This window comes from Coptis chinensis, chromosome 5 (genome assembly GCF_015680905.1).
Source record: "Coptis chinensis isolate HL-2020 chromosome 5, ASM1568090v1, whole genome shotgun sequence".
Lineage (NCBI taxonomy): Eukaryota > Viridiplantae > Streptophyta > Magnoliopsida > Ranunculales > Ranunculaceae > Coptis > Coptis chinensis.
In genome coordinates this window covers 94093357-94108676 of record NC_141460.1, presented here as the reverse complement: position 1 = coordinate 94108676, position 15320 = coordinate 94093357, and the positions used below count along the sequence as shown (strand labels likewise).

Here is a 15320-nt window from a genome sequence, read left to right as displayed (position 1 = left end):
AATTCAAGGCAATTTTTTCTAGTTATCCACGTTTATTTGATTTTTTTATCTTACAATCTACTCTAGAATCCATTGTAATTGTAAAGCTTTGGAAAGAATTTGTAAAGAGAAAATAATTGACATACCTGTAAGTTGAAAACTGGAAAGAAATTAGATTGTTGCAAAGAAGAAATCAGCAAATATTTGTGTAGTCGGATCTGGTGTTATATAGAGTTGATTTTGTTGATTTTAGAATTCTAGTTGATTTTGAATTTGAAATATTGTTCTGTATCAGAATTCTGATTTGGTTTTGAATTGGTAAGTTGTATATTTTGATTTGATTTTTTGTTTAGGAATCTATTGCTATTGCTCTGTAAAATGGGTTCGTTGAATGTGTAAATATTCACATATCAGTACTTTAACCTTGCAAAATTCTTAGGTTGACCAATATCATTTCCAGCACCCACCCCCTCCCAATAAAGGTTTTTGTTCTGTTTTTTTTAGTGATTGAGATGCCATAAGAACGAGCTTCAGCGATGAAGGCTTCGGTCCTCCCCCTAAGAAATGGAAAGACATTTGCCATGGAGGAAACAATTTTAAAGGCAATAGGTAACTCTCATCCTTGAATTCTGTCATTTGTGGTTAATTGCACCAGTATTTTACGTTTTCTGGTGTGCTAATACCTAGTTAGACATTTCCAACAAACTTTGGCTTATTTCACTGTTATGCTAAGAACATAATTTATTATTTGAGTTAGCAAACTGATGAACATACAAAAATTAATCAACTTGATTAGTGATTTTATCCTCATTGTGATTTATCTAAATAAGGAAGTGTTAAAGTCCACTTGAAAAAAACCGTATATGGATTAGCATTCAACAACGATATCCATTGGATTATAAACAAAATTATATTCCGACTTTTCTTTGGTGTCTCAGCCCAAATTTAGATGTATTATAATCTAACGGAATCTGTGAATGAGCGTACATATTTTAAGTAGAAAAAATTATCGTTTTGGGTTCGCAACTTGAGCGCTTTTTTACCATACAAATTTTATTACATTTTAGATTGCATTTTAGGGTACTCGTTATGTATTCGCTAGTGTACATGCTTATCTATCTATCTACTTTACTTCTATCAAGTTTTTCCTTTCCCAATAAGTAGATTATAAGTAGATTAGCCGCTTTCCTTGTTTAGTGATTGAGATGCAGTTTTAACCATAAGCTGAAAATTCTTAGTTCATATGCTGATGCTGCGGAAGGATTGGTGGCATGTGGATGATGGATTACAAAAATTGAAAAGTATGGGTGCTTTGTGAAATTTTACAATGGAGTCCAAGGATTTGCTTCAAGGTTAGCTATCTGAATCTTTCATATAGCATACTTTAGATTTAGCTAGTTTATTTGTTAAACACATATTTGCTTACATAGATAGGTTGCTGAAAATAAATGTCAGCTGTCCTGAATGTGAAATTGTAGACTACAAAAACATAGCCAAAAGGTCTTGTTTTCTGTTCGGTATGGCCTGTTATCAATACACTTGTAGGAGATCATAGAAAATGGTTTCTTAATTTTGTGAATCGCTTTGATCAATTTTGTAATTATTGCCATTTGTTTGTTTTACTTTTTTAAACGGCTTAGTAGAATTTTAAGCTGATTTTAACAAAGGATTATATATACATTAGAACCAAAAAGAACGTCCAACCCTTGCAACGCCGACATGAGGGGTTCAGTTCACTCCACCAAAAACTCGAGTTCGTAAGGAATCTAGTCGTAAGTACATCTTCTTATTCCATATTTAGTTGGAACAGCTTTTTAGTCTACCGATGTCAGAGCCAATAGGCATTGGATGATCTCAGTTTGGTCGAAATCCAGGAATGAAATGACTGGCGTTATCTATTGAGCAACAACTTGAAGTGTACCGCCTTTATGAATAATCATGTTTCTTGGTTGAGCACCTAGGTGAAGTGATGATAGAAATCTTTATTTGAGAGTAACATCACCACAGTCCACAGTCATTTAAATATGTTTATGAATGTGCTATTGGGAATTTTGGTATTCGTCAATATGGTGGAATTTTGATTGGAACTGTTATTTATATATAGAGTAGAATAACTTGAGTATAAAAAAAATTTAAGTTTAAAACAATCTATTGAAATAACAAACTACAGTATGATGTTTCCTCAACTAACATCGATTAAGTCGCATAGTCAAATATAAATATAAAATCAAATATGCTACTAAATTATTATTCTTGCTTATCTTCATTCGTTCTGCAAATTCTTTTCGTTGGTGGTTGCTCATCTTCTCCGTCATTTGTGTTGTTTGAATCTTCAATGATGGTGGCCACAGTTCCATCTAGATGTGCTTTTGAATGATGTGTAATCTGATGAGTTATTTTTGTATTCCGAGATGCATTGTCACTTGGTGTTGCATCATAGTTGTCCTGAAAGTAAAATATGTATGGTAAGTAATTTGTAGAGATGTATTATATTGTTAAATTGTTATTGACTAAGATAAAGTATACCTTCTGATTTTGTTCAGTGTTGTCTATTTTGTTCACTGGAAAGATTTTAGAAATAGTTAGTGAATTGTTGTTCTGTTCTTTGTTAAATCTTGTTACTCTTATCTGGAATATAGTTGTGTGCCCAATTAGCCTTCCAAACTCTTTTTCAGCAATCTCTGTTCCATTCTCCTGTAAAATTAAAGTAAGATAATGATCAGTTGCGTGAAATTAAATATTAATAATTTATGATAATTTTGAAGTTGTGTATAAATCTACCTCCATTGTGAGTAATTCCTTTGCACTTTTCTGAAGTAAAGATGAAGCCTCTTGTTCAAATAAAGTTGTCATTGCTGTGGCTGTGTTGTCCTCTATTTCCATCTTTAGGATGTACCTACAAATTAAAAGTAAAGTTAGTCGATACAGAATTGAATATTGCATTTTACAATCTAAAGTCATGTATCATACTTTGGAATTGGTTCCACATTGCCATGTTTTGTGCACTCGTATCCTTCTGCATTGGTGGTGATTTTTTTTGCACAATGTGGGCAAGCTTTGTAATACCAACCGTTATCATGTAGTACCTTGGTTATGGATGCCTTGCATGTGAAATGTGTCTCCTGCAAATAAATATAGTAATAAATATATTTCTATACTAAAAAAAATAATAAATAAATAATAACAACTTACATCTGAAAAAAGATTTGTTACTGAATTTTTTATCTCCGAAAGAGATCTTCTGTTGTGATTCATTACTTCTTCAGTAGTTTTTGATTTTTTCATCTGTGCTTCTTGTGCTTCAACTTCTATTGCGCTGTGAAAAAAAAAGTTAGTTAGTTTTTTCTATTTATTTGATTTTGTTATTTTTTCGAGTGAATAATTATAGTAGAGTGTACCTGTTTTTCAGATTTGCAATCTCTTGAATGTCTGAATTCTGATACACTTTCGTTGCTGATGTTGTAGATAGAGAATATGAACCTGCGACATTGGATTTTTCGTTTAGTTTGCGTATAATGATCGACTCAGTAATAATTTGATTTTTTTTTCGACTTACCGTAAAATTCACTAATTGATGCTGAAGTGATTATTAGCACAATTTTGCCTAAAGAGTTTTTAAGTATCCAATCTTTGATTATTTTTGCGTTTTCACCCCAAATAGTCACTTGTATTGAATTGTTCCTGTACAATTATATAAAAAATTGTTGTTAGTAGAAGGCGTTAACTTCATTACTTTTACTGTTTAAATTGAAATTATCACCTTTCATCTTTCAGATATAATTCCATCATTGTTGATACTGTGTTGTTTTTCTTTTTCTGCTCTACTGGTTGGCTCCATGTACTAACTATTCCAATGATATATGTACACAATGAAAAAAAAAATCGTGTTATAGAAAACACACTTTGTAGACATCACATCTTATATTTATGATTAATTACATATGTTTATTTTTTTTTACCTGTTAGGTGTTTGTTGTCTTTTCTCGATGACACCTTTGTGAAATCTACGAAGTCAAATTGTTGTTTTGGGAATTGAGTGTCGAATTCTCTGTTTGGCTTCACGATTGTATTCCATTTGAACTTGATGATGTAGGGATGATTCACTGGACGGTATGTGACATTGTCAAATATTTTGAGTGTTGAAAAGTCTTCGATGTGGTAGATTTGCATCTCTTTCAGCTGCGGTTTATATTTGCCCATAATGAAACTTGGAATTTTTGCATGTATCTGATCTCCCTATTAGACAATAAAATCGTGTTACTTCTATTTGTATGAGTTTGACGTAGTGAAATAAAAAGATTAGCTTATACTTGCATGTTCGTCTAACAGCAAGATGTCTAAGCTTTTGACTGTATTGGTAGTGTAGTCAATTGCTTCCCAGATTCTGCTTACTCTGACCTTGATTTTGTAATTTCCATTGGACTCTTTGATTTCCTTGATTCTGGTGTATTCTTTTTCAGCCATATTCCTGAAAATTGGTCAGGAGTCAATTACATTACATGCACGTCATATTGATTGATGTTGGTTTAAGTTTGATGGTTTGTAATAAGTTTGTGCAGTAAAGATTGTTCTTGAGAATAACGAAATAAGATAATTGAATTATTGGTATCTAGTTCTTAGGTTTAAGTTAGATGCATACATATCTGTGTAAGGTAAATAGTTTGATGATTATAGAATAGTAGAGAGAAAACATACCTTTAAGCAGTCAATTAATAGACCAATACTATCTAGATGAATTAACTCGGAGGATAGAAAAGTTATAAGAAACTACTTCTCCATAATGCCTTTTATATAGACTATTTTGTTTGTTGTTCGAATATGGTTTTCTATTTTGATTTGTAATATGTTTATAAATTGATTTGGATTTGTGTCCGCAACAATTCTAATACGTATCTAAATAGGACTCCTACAGACACCACAAAATAGGAATATGGACACTGTCTTTAATTATTTGGGCTGAATTCTAATACCTATCTAAATAGGATTCTTACAGATGCCACAAAATTGGAAAGTTGCAAAGTATGGACACCGTCTTTAATTATTTGGGCTGGACTATTTTATAATTTAATTAAATGGAGTGTGTATTTTTCATATTGCAAATGCATTGTCGTATGTATATCAAAGCAGTAATGTCTTGTTTATAGAGACATTGTCATATTCATTTTAGATTCATTTCAACAGGATACACAATTCCATCAGGTTGGGCAATCATGGTCTGCTCTCTTGCCATTCATCTGAACCCTGATAAATACGAAGATCCCCTTGCCTTCAATCCATGGTGATGGGAGGTGGGTGCTTATTGTAGCATTTTCAAGTGTATTTGTTGGACTGCTGCTTGTTCCGGCTCGAAACACTTCGGCAACCCCAATGCTTGGCCATCATGTAGCTGTTTCAAGTGTCTTACTTCTGAGTCATTATTTTTGTGTCTTATTTGGGCAGTTCGATATCACAATGGGATAAGTGGCCTGTGCTAATCCTCCGATTCATTTACATGTACCATTGCGTCACAGCTCTACCTCCACAAAAAAGGGAAAAAATAATTCTTTTTAACTCTGCTGGCGATATTCATACATTACTTTGAATGGGTATTGGAGCTTGGTTTGATCAACACTACTGATGCTTGTTCTTGGTTGTATATTGTGACCTTTACAGTTTTAGCCATAAGCTGAAAATTCTTAGCTCATATTCTGATGCTGCGGAGGGATTGGTGACATGTGGATGGATTACAAAAATTGAAAAGCATGGGTGCTTTGTGAAATTTTACAATGGAGTCCAAGGATTTGCTTCAAGGTTAGCTATCTGAATCTTTCATATAGCGTACTTTAGATTTAGCTAGTTTATTTGTTAAACACATATATGCTTACATAGATAGGTTGCTGAAAATAAATGTTAGTGCTTGGCCATCATGTAGCTGTTTCAAGTGTCTTACTTCTGAGTCAGTATTTTTGTGCCTTGGTAACGTTGTTTCAATAATGCTGAGCATCACCCCCTGTTCTGGTCTGTGATCCAACTTATATATATTCTGGTATTGTGATCCAAATTATATATAGCTTCAAAATAATGTTAATAATCGATCAAAATTCATTTTGGCTATGAGATTTTGGACATGTACTAAATTCGACGTTACAATGGGATAAGTGGTCGTTCCTTTTGGTGGTGGAATGAGAATTTGCTTACCGCTCATAGTACACATAGCTGCAAATATATGTGGTCCTCCATTTTTGGTCACAATTACGTAAAACTTTCCCTAAAGTGCTCAGAAAATAGGTTCGTTGAATGTGAAAATATTCACATAGAACATGGGTTGAAATACACCGCCAATCACTATGTTTGTGTGATTGACTTGTCGAAATCGGTCTAGTCATTTCTAAGAAGTCAAGACATTATTGATGGCATGCCTATGAGCCCGATAGATTCTTGTGGGATTCTTTGCTCGGTGGTCAGAGAATTTTTGGGAATATCAAACTTGTAAAAAGAAAGCGTGAAAACATTATTTGAAATAGAACCCGAGAATGCAAAGAATATATGTGACCTTAGCCAATGTATAAGCTTCATGGGATGTGGCGAAGCGGCTACTATTAGAAAGGCTATGGATGACCGAGGGGTGGTGAAGAAGCGGTTCTAGTTGGATGAAGGTTAAAAGGCAGATCCATTTGTTTTGGGTGGAGATGAATCCCACCCAAGAAGCAAAGAAATTTACGACTTTTTAGAGGAACTGTCAAAAAGGATGAAGGAAGAGGGATTTGTGCCAAAGACAGATTATGTGTTGCATGATGTGGAGGAGGAGCAGAAGGAGCAAAATCTATCCTATCATAGTGAGAAACTTGCAATTGCATTTTGGATCATTGCCACACCTACTGGAACACCGATAAAGGTTTTTAGAGATTGCCATACCGCTATTAAATTTATATCAAAGATTGTTGCAAGGGAGATCACTATCAGGGACTTTAATTGTTTCCATTGTTTTAAGGATGGAATTTTTTCATGTGGTGATTTATGGCGATTTAACTCATGAAAGTGAATCTCATCTCCATGATATGCACATTCCTGATTGTGATTATCAGATTTGATCCATGAAAATCGGAAGGGATGCCATTGTTCTTACCCAAATTGCCAAATCGAGAGCTATAGGTTTCCTGTCACAATCATTAAATGAAGGCAAAGATGTAAGTTATCACCAGTTTCTTATGTTTGTTTTCCTTGTTTTGCTTTATCTAATTAATTGATATGACTGCAGATTCTGGAAATTCCAATTGTAAGCTATGCTAGGCGGGGCCTTATGATGGAATTTGACTTAAAGCGTTCATACACCAAATTTTCGGCTAAATATAATCCGAGAAGTATAAAGGAATTTTCACCTTTTGATGAGTAATTCATTGCGACACTATTACTCTTAGAGGGTTGGGACACAAATATACATATGGAATTTGGATGAATGGTGGTCAGATTATTGTTTGACCGGCGCAAGATGGAAAGGATACTTTGCACGAAGGTGACATTTTTATTCGGTCTAGAAGGATCGGGATCGTCCGGTCGGATCGGCCCGGAAAGGTTGGTAATTATCACATTCTATTTGAAGTCCTAAACATTTATGTAGGAAGAAGGTTTTGTAGTTTTCTTTAAGTTGCAAATCAACTTATTATACCGCCAGATAGTTTATTATCTTACTCTCTTGCTTTTAGTTTATATGGGTTGATTTTTTTTTTTTTTTTTTTAGTTATTACTTTTGCAATTAGTATTTGTTATTTCAGTCTTTCCTTTTTTTTTTTTTCTTATAGGTCCCTTTGGACTATTCCCTCCGATCGTGCTTGAAGTTATCTTTTGGATCCTCGATTGAAGATCAAGGTTCAAGGGTCACCGGTAACTAACTTCATAGTCCATCTTAATAATGTTATTGTTCACTCTCTAGTTGCATTTTGTATAACTTGTTTCATTGATTGATGGATGACTTCTTTTTAGGTCAAAAGTTTCCCATTGGCAAAATCTTTGAATAAGACGGCTATTAGAAAAGGTCATATCCTGGGAAAACCTGTTCAGCTCATTCTTGGTCGTTCTCAAGTAGAATGGGAAAGGATGAATAGTGGAATATTTTTGTATTGGCATGGCCGACTGATTGAGGTGAGCTGTTTTCAATTGTTTCTTATGGTTATAATTCTTTTTGGTATGGTAAACGGTCACCGTCAATAATTAGCTTTTACTATATGCAATAGAAAGTTATTTTTTTTAGTCAAAAAATTCAGCCATGTGTGGTGATTTTAATTGATGGAGGCAGGAATGAGTTTGGGGGGCAAGTGTATATGCAACTACACACAAATATATAGCATAGCATCCGAATATGGTTGGTTCTCTGAAAGAGTATCCCTGGATGATGACTGGGTCTGGAAAGCCACCCTCTGTTCATGAGGTTAAAAGGATTGCAGATATTATATCATTGGAAGGATGGCATACCTTATGGAGAGGTCTCGGATCGAGTAGTCGCGGGATTCTATTTTGCTTAGCCCATAAATGTTCCAGATATGTGGGAGTGGGTCCATGTCTTCCATCTTACCACCATCATCATCACTATCATCATTTGTCCCATTTTTTTTTGTCGACACTTTACATTAAGCACTAATTCTCACACATCCCACATATAAAATGGCAGTTAAATGCTTTCTATCTTTGCTTTGAAAAGACATTGTTTTCAATTATAATCTTCCGTTGTGTTTAATGGTCGTCCGTTGAAGAAATTGGTATCTTGTCACCTTGGGTTGCCGTTGTTTACGGATTATCTGGTTCAAGAGGTCGTTGTCGCTTCTCATTGTTTCGACATAGCCAAAAGTCGATCTCAGTGTATTGTGCTCCCAAAGGTAATTTGATACATATTATACATGGTTAAATTAAATAAAATTGTCCTTCCCCTTTGTTTTCTGTAGTTGTTGCTAACTCGAATTATCCTTTCCTCTACAATAAATTTATTGTGTTATCTACTTCGTCGCAGTACGTCTCCAAAGAAAGAAGGCTTCTGAAATGGAAACAGCCAGGATATTGGGTTGAGAGAGTTTTAGGGATTTACCCAAAAGATAGAGGAAATAAAAAATGCAGATCGGAGTGGACCAAAAGGAATAATAAATGCCATTAGGATATCTATCATCGTTGCGTGCGGTTACCTTGTCAGTATCATGTTTACTAAGGTAATCAACTTAATTTATTATGTATAAGTCAGTAATAGAAATAGAAAATACATAATGTTTAAAATTGATTAAAAAAATAATCATGAGAATATATATGTCTTCCAATGCCTTCAGTTTTAACATTATTATCTCCTGTGTGCACAATAGAAAGAATGTATTAGAATTTAATTAGATATAAAAATAAAATAAAAATATGTATGCGAGTGCAATTGGTTGTAATACATTTGTGTTTGATAATCTTACCATGTGATTGAGCTGTGTTGCTTTTTGTTCTTCAATTTCCATGTGTAGCTGCTGTGAAATTTATTTTTAAAAGTTTGATAATAACATTTGGTCAGTGGTATTAAATATATATTCATAGATTAAGAGATGATGTGTTCGAATCATGTCTAGTTGACATACCTGTTGGTAGATTGTTGAAAACTTCATGGTAAACAATGTTCTTTGTATGACCGTATGGTTTATTTTCTTTGTTGTCTATCAATATCTTTAATCCTTCTCGTGACGTGGTACGGGAAACAGCAACATACAGTTGTCCATGGCTGAAAACGGGTGTAGGAAGGTAGATTCCAACATGTTTTAGAGTTTGACCACGCTCTTGTTGATTGTCATCGCAAAAACAAATTTTTATAGGAAACTGCGTCGTCGTCTTAGAATGAAAGGCCATTTTGATTCGTTTGAAGACATGACGATGCGATGGATGGGAACTCTTTTTCCGATATTCCTTCCTGTTATAATTTGTGCCTCGATAACCCTTTCTCCTAGTTTTGTGATGATCAGCCTTGTGCCATTGCACATGCCCATACTCGGGTTTGTGTTTCTGAGGAGCATAATGGGTACGCCACGCTTCATCTCGAGTTCATGATTTGGAATCCCAAACAACTCTATCGTATTTAGGAACTCTGTCGGATACAAAATATCTTGATTTTGAATATTTCCACACATTGGGCTTATTGAGTCAGCACTCAGGTATTTTTTAGAGGTCTCCTTCCAATGTCGAAAGGACGAATGAGTTAACTTCGTCGACACAATCATTTCTTGGTGTCAAAATGCATCTGTCTCTCAAGTATTCCAACTTTGTATAGTTGTTCTCAATGTCAGGGTAGATGCTAGACACAATTTCTTTAATGCCGTTCTCTCCAGGCGGAATGAGAAGATCGTCTGGGATTTTTATCCAAGTTGGCTCTTTGTTACTATTAAGAGCAATTGTAGGCAACTTTCCTTCACCAAAATCGAGGACCGACTTGCTGAATTTGGATATGGACTCAACCATTTCTGTATCAAGGTTTTCGTCTCTAAGTTGCATATTTTTTGTCAGTAGATAAACCTTGCATTGGTCCCACAAATGACATCTGGTTAGTGAAGCGCAGACCACTTGTTCTCTTTTTTCTTTTGCGATAACGGTAGAGTTTGTCCGAAATCTCCTCCCAAGAGTACTTGTTTTTCCTCCAAAGACTTTTATATTGGATTGTGGATCTTTAAATCGTGATCGGATCTCTCAAGGTTTTGTCCATTGCTTCAAAAGCATCTTTATGATTCATTGGTGCCTCATCCCACACAATAAGATCCGCCAGCATATGAGTTCACCAAATGGTTGCCTTGGCCAATGTTGCAACATGAGTATTCATCAATGTCTATAGGAATTTTCAATCTGAATGTGCGGTTCTTCCTCCGGGCATTAATAGAGATGCTATACACGGGAAGAAGCTCTTGCCAACACAATTTTCCCCTGTGATCTCAATCTCGCTAGGATCGTGTTCCAAAGGAATGTTTTCCCAGTTCCTCCACTGCCATACACAAAAAATAGGCCTCATATTTTTTCCTCCACCGCATTGATAACTGCGCCAAAAACTCTCATTTGATCACTGTTTAGCTGTTTGTGATGCTCGGAGAACTCTTTGTCGAGGGCTACCCTATCGTAGCACAACTCTTCTTGAAGCAATCTGTTACCTTTACCAACATCAGACTCTTTCGACATGTCGGGAATTAGTTTTTCTGAAAAGTCTTTGAGTTTTTTATTGTACTTGTTTAATAATCTCTCAATCTTGCAGAGTGCACGATTTTGAATTTCCTCATCAGTGAGTGTCAGTTCATCGTTTTTTAGTATGTTTCTTTCGTCGAAGAGAATGTCCTCAGAAAGTAATTTCCAATTTCTGTTCCATAGTTCCAAAGGATCGGTTATCTCGCAGTACATCAAAAGAGTGACGAACATTTGCCTCAATGTTTTTGGTAATGCTGAAATTGATGCTTCTTTGATTGCTTCATGCCATTCACCATCGTCTTCCAACAAATCTGAGTGCAAGGCACGCTGACTTGTAGGTCGGATGCACTTTTCCATTTACTGTTCTTGTCTCTTTAAAGTTCCTTGGACCCTTCACCGTGTTAAGAAGTAGACGAAGATAAAACCGTTCACCTGTTGTCGGTGGGGTATAGTATATCCTGCCTATAGTTCTTCCTGATTTCCTTCTTGTCCATTTCTTGTCATTGTTTGCATCCCAGACCCATTTTGTAGGAAATTCAGCATATGTCAATTGCCTTGTATCTTCGTTCTCCGCATTCGTCTTCATCCACTCGGTGAATTGAGTGTCGTGCACTCCACTCCTATTTGCCACATCAGGTATATAATCACTGTCTTGGTATATGATAGGCTGTTGGTTTTCCAAGTGGAATGAAAGACGTTCGACTGTCGGGTTTCAATATTGAATGTGAAAACCGAGAATTCTCCAAGCTGCCTCATGTGCTGATAGATAACGACAGTCTTGATATTGTTTGACCTCGTCAACTTCACGTATGACCTGTTCTCCATTTGACTCGCCATCTTGGATGTTCTCCTCAATAACAAATGTTGCTCTGTCACCACCTTTGTGCACATATTTGAACAAATACTTAACAGACCTTCCGTGGTTGAAGAATTCGATATTTATGTGTGCTTGGTATTTGACAATCAAATCTCGTTGTAATGGAACAACAACCAGAATCAAGTATCAACTTTTTTCCCTTTCTTTGTAATAGCGAATTTGGAATCATTTCTTCTCATGTAAGCAGCAAATCCTTTTTCATCTATGGTTGTTTCGTTGCAAAATCTCTTTGGGAATTTTCTAGTGCATTTATTTTCATCCATGCAAGGAGATTTTTCATTTTCTGTGCCACATGGACCGTGTATCATGTATTGGACTACGGCTTGAAATCCCAATGGATCATCGACTTCATCGGGCAGCTCGGCAGAGATGATTTTTTGGATGTCTGATGGAGTTTTTAGTTTGTCGTGGAGGAACAACAATATATGAGCATGTGGTAGTCCCCTTTTTTGAAATTCAATTGTGTGAACAGCTGCAAAGAGGAAATCAATTAGATTAAATACACAAAAAGGTAATAAGGACAGAGAAACAAAAGTCCCTATTGACTTAGAGGCTAAAGTTCGAAGTTCAAAGTCCAAATGAAAATAAATAATTAGCCACTTTGGCTGATGTTAATATTAATTAATATATAGTTAATTAGGAAGTTCAACTAAAATTGAATAAATTAGATCGTCGATGGAGACGTAGGAGAGACATCTAGAAAATACACGCCATAACCTTTCCGAAGTGTTGACCTCGACATAAATCGTCCATGAGTTGATCTAGCTTGATCTTAAATGCCCGAGCTACAATTAATGGGTCATCTTGTGGTTTTAGCCCCACTAAGGTGGTGAATTCTTCTATCTCCGCCATTTAGAATTACAGTAAATGTGATGAAAAGATCCGGTGTTCTGCGTATCTACAAAAATAGCAATTGCGTCTTGATAGCTTTGAACCATATATCTTGGACCTCCTGTAAATGAAGAAGGTAGAACTAATCTTTTTCCAACTGAAGCTGGTGTTGTGTCCCCGACAACAACTACATCTTGGAGACCTTGGTACAATTCTGATATGATCTTTTTCTGGTTATCACGTATCCAACGTGGACGGAGCTCCACCACGCTTGTTTCTGCATCAACTACTAATCGGCTCAAAAGAGCGTCCACCTCTCATCGATTAATCCGTCCTTCATTTTTTCTATATGTTGAAGCCTGTAAGCATAGAATTCTCTAATGCTTCTTCAGATTGCGTTTTGTCGACTTACTTCCACGCATTATTTTTAAAAATCTGCAAATGGAAACCGTCTTCTCTAAATGGAAAAAGAATAGGATATTGCATAGCCATAAAGCTTGGTTGTAACTCATTCATCCTTTTTAAGCCTTTTGATCTTTTCTCGACAATTACGTCTCTACCGTTATTATTTTCATGTCCGTCTCCAACAATTAATCCAAAGAACTTAACTGCGTGCGGTATGTTGTACTGCCTTGCATCCTTGTTTCGTGTTCTAATGATTCTCAAGCGCACGTGGATCAAATCAGACTCTTGAAATCTTTCTCTTGCTATTCTGAAAGATTTTATTAGATTATTCTCAACATTGAACATTTTTATCAATCCGTCGACAATTTCTTTATCTATGTTTTTTGGATCTTCTTTTTCTTTTCTTTTCAAAAAATCCACTCGGTTTTGAACTTCGTTTTCTGTGTCATGTATATATAATTGAGCAAATCTTGGCTTCTGGCCTGGCATTGGCAGTAAAGAACCTATTTTATGATGATTCTGTCCGGTCAATTTGAAAACATAGGGTCCACAACCTTTTTTGTTTATATCCTTGTCTATTTTTCCGCCCATAGACGTCATAGCAAACATCGTATTGTATGACCGTATGTTTTCTCTGAATTTTCTTGATCTAGGTCCCCCATTGTAGTCCATGAGCTGCTTTAGAAAACTCGGAGGTTCTCTTAGTAATGGCAATTTTACCTTCCCTTGTTGGCAACAGATGGTAAACTTTGGATTCTTGGGTCTCTTATATTTTGTGTTCCTCTCCTCATACCAAAGTATAGCACCACAGTGAGAGCAGACACTTGAAGGTCCTCCGAAATTCCACGGCGTAGAGAATTTTCCTAAAAATGAAAATACATACATGTTAATAATATAAATTAATTTAGCAAAACAATAATACAATTAGAACTTACTATTGGTGACAACTTTGTCTTGATTGTTATGTTGATCCGTAAACATCTCGTCTGCTAAAATGTCACCGTCTGTAGCATTAATAAGGTGTTAACAAATGATTTTGTGATATACACTAAGAAATGCATTAATAAGGTATTACCAATTGTATCATAATCAATTTCCATATGATCATCGCTTGCCAAGGTTGTGGCATTTGTGTATACAGTCAAAACCTCTTGTGACCTTTGTGTATTGCAAGAGCCAATATCTGAACATATAGAAGAGAAAAGTAAGAATCCTAAAAGTTTTATTTCATAAATATATTATCATATTTTCAATATTGTACCTGATTGATATTGAGGAAGATTTGCATATTGAGTCTGTTGGAATAGTGATCGTGAGATTGGATGTGTCGGGTGGACATTATATCCAATTGCTGCACACATAATGATGTAAGTAACTTCTCATAAATGTATGTAAATATATATAAATATGATTTTTTTTTACCTGGTGAATGTTGAACATAAGGAAAGTACTGGTATTGTGAATGTGAAATCATAGGTGATGATTGCAAGTTGCTATTATACTGAAAAGATAATGGATACGAAGGAAAGAATCCATGTGCTTGTGCTGTTGAATGTTGAACATAAGGAAAGTACTGGTATTGTGAATGTGAAATCACAGGGGATGATTGCACGTTGCTATTGTATTGAAATGATAATGGATATGAAGCAAAGTATCCATGTACTTGTGTTGTTGAGATAAATATATATTAGTTCATGTGCTTGTGCTTGTGCTTGTGCTTGTGCTTGTGCTTGTGCTGTTGAGATAAATGAATGTGATAAGAATTACCAAATGCTAGACCGGCATGTGAGTTTTGTCTTGGTGTGTTATGCATTCTTCTTCTGTGTATATGGTTTCCCTTTGCTCTCAACTTAAACATTCTTTCTATGCGTGCTTGTTTTGCCTTCAGTTTTTTGGAGACATTCATTTAGTTCTGCACCGGAAAATATATTAGTCAATAAAATAAATATATACAAACTAATATAGCATGCTTTATGCAGGATGGCTGGCTCCTTGTGCTACTATGAATGTGGTAAGGTCTGCAACATAACCTTTACTTGCAGCAAAACAGAAACATAAGTAGAGTAATAAAAAA

General features: G+C 35.3%; 1 protein-coding gene across 1 annotated transcript; it reads right to left on the bottom strand.

The window, feature by feature from the left end:
- Window positions 1-12129: 12129 nt before the first annotated feature.
- On the bottom strand, window positions 12130-14607 carry LOC147500298 (uncharacterized). Its single transcript, XM_086563626.1, has 4 exons — window positions 14508-14607; window positions 14322-14429; window positions 13291-14109; window positions 12130-12482 (listed from the first exon to the last, which is right to left on the bottom strand). The coding sequence occupies exons 1-4, from the start codon at window positions 14605-14607 to the stop codon at window positions 12130-12132; spliced, it is 1380 nt and encodes a 459-aa protein (XP_086419752.1).
- Window positions 14608-15320: the final 713 nt, after the last annotated feature.

Bases quoted from the DNA above. Each gene is read 5' to 3' on its own strand.
- LOC147500298 (XM_086563626.1), bottom strand. From the start codon at position 14,607: ATGTGTGCAGCAATTGGATATAATGTCCACCCGACACATCCAATCTCA. The intron at 14,430-14,507 runs GTACAATATTGA...CTATATGTTCAG, and splicing joins TCTTCCTCAATATCAATCAG to ATATTGGCTCTTGCAATACA. The intron at 12,483-13,290 runs GTTTCCATTTGC...TCCTCTTTGCAG, and splicing joins TTTTCCATTTAGAGAAGACG to CTGTTCACACAATTGAATTT.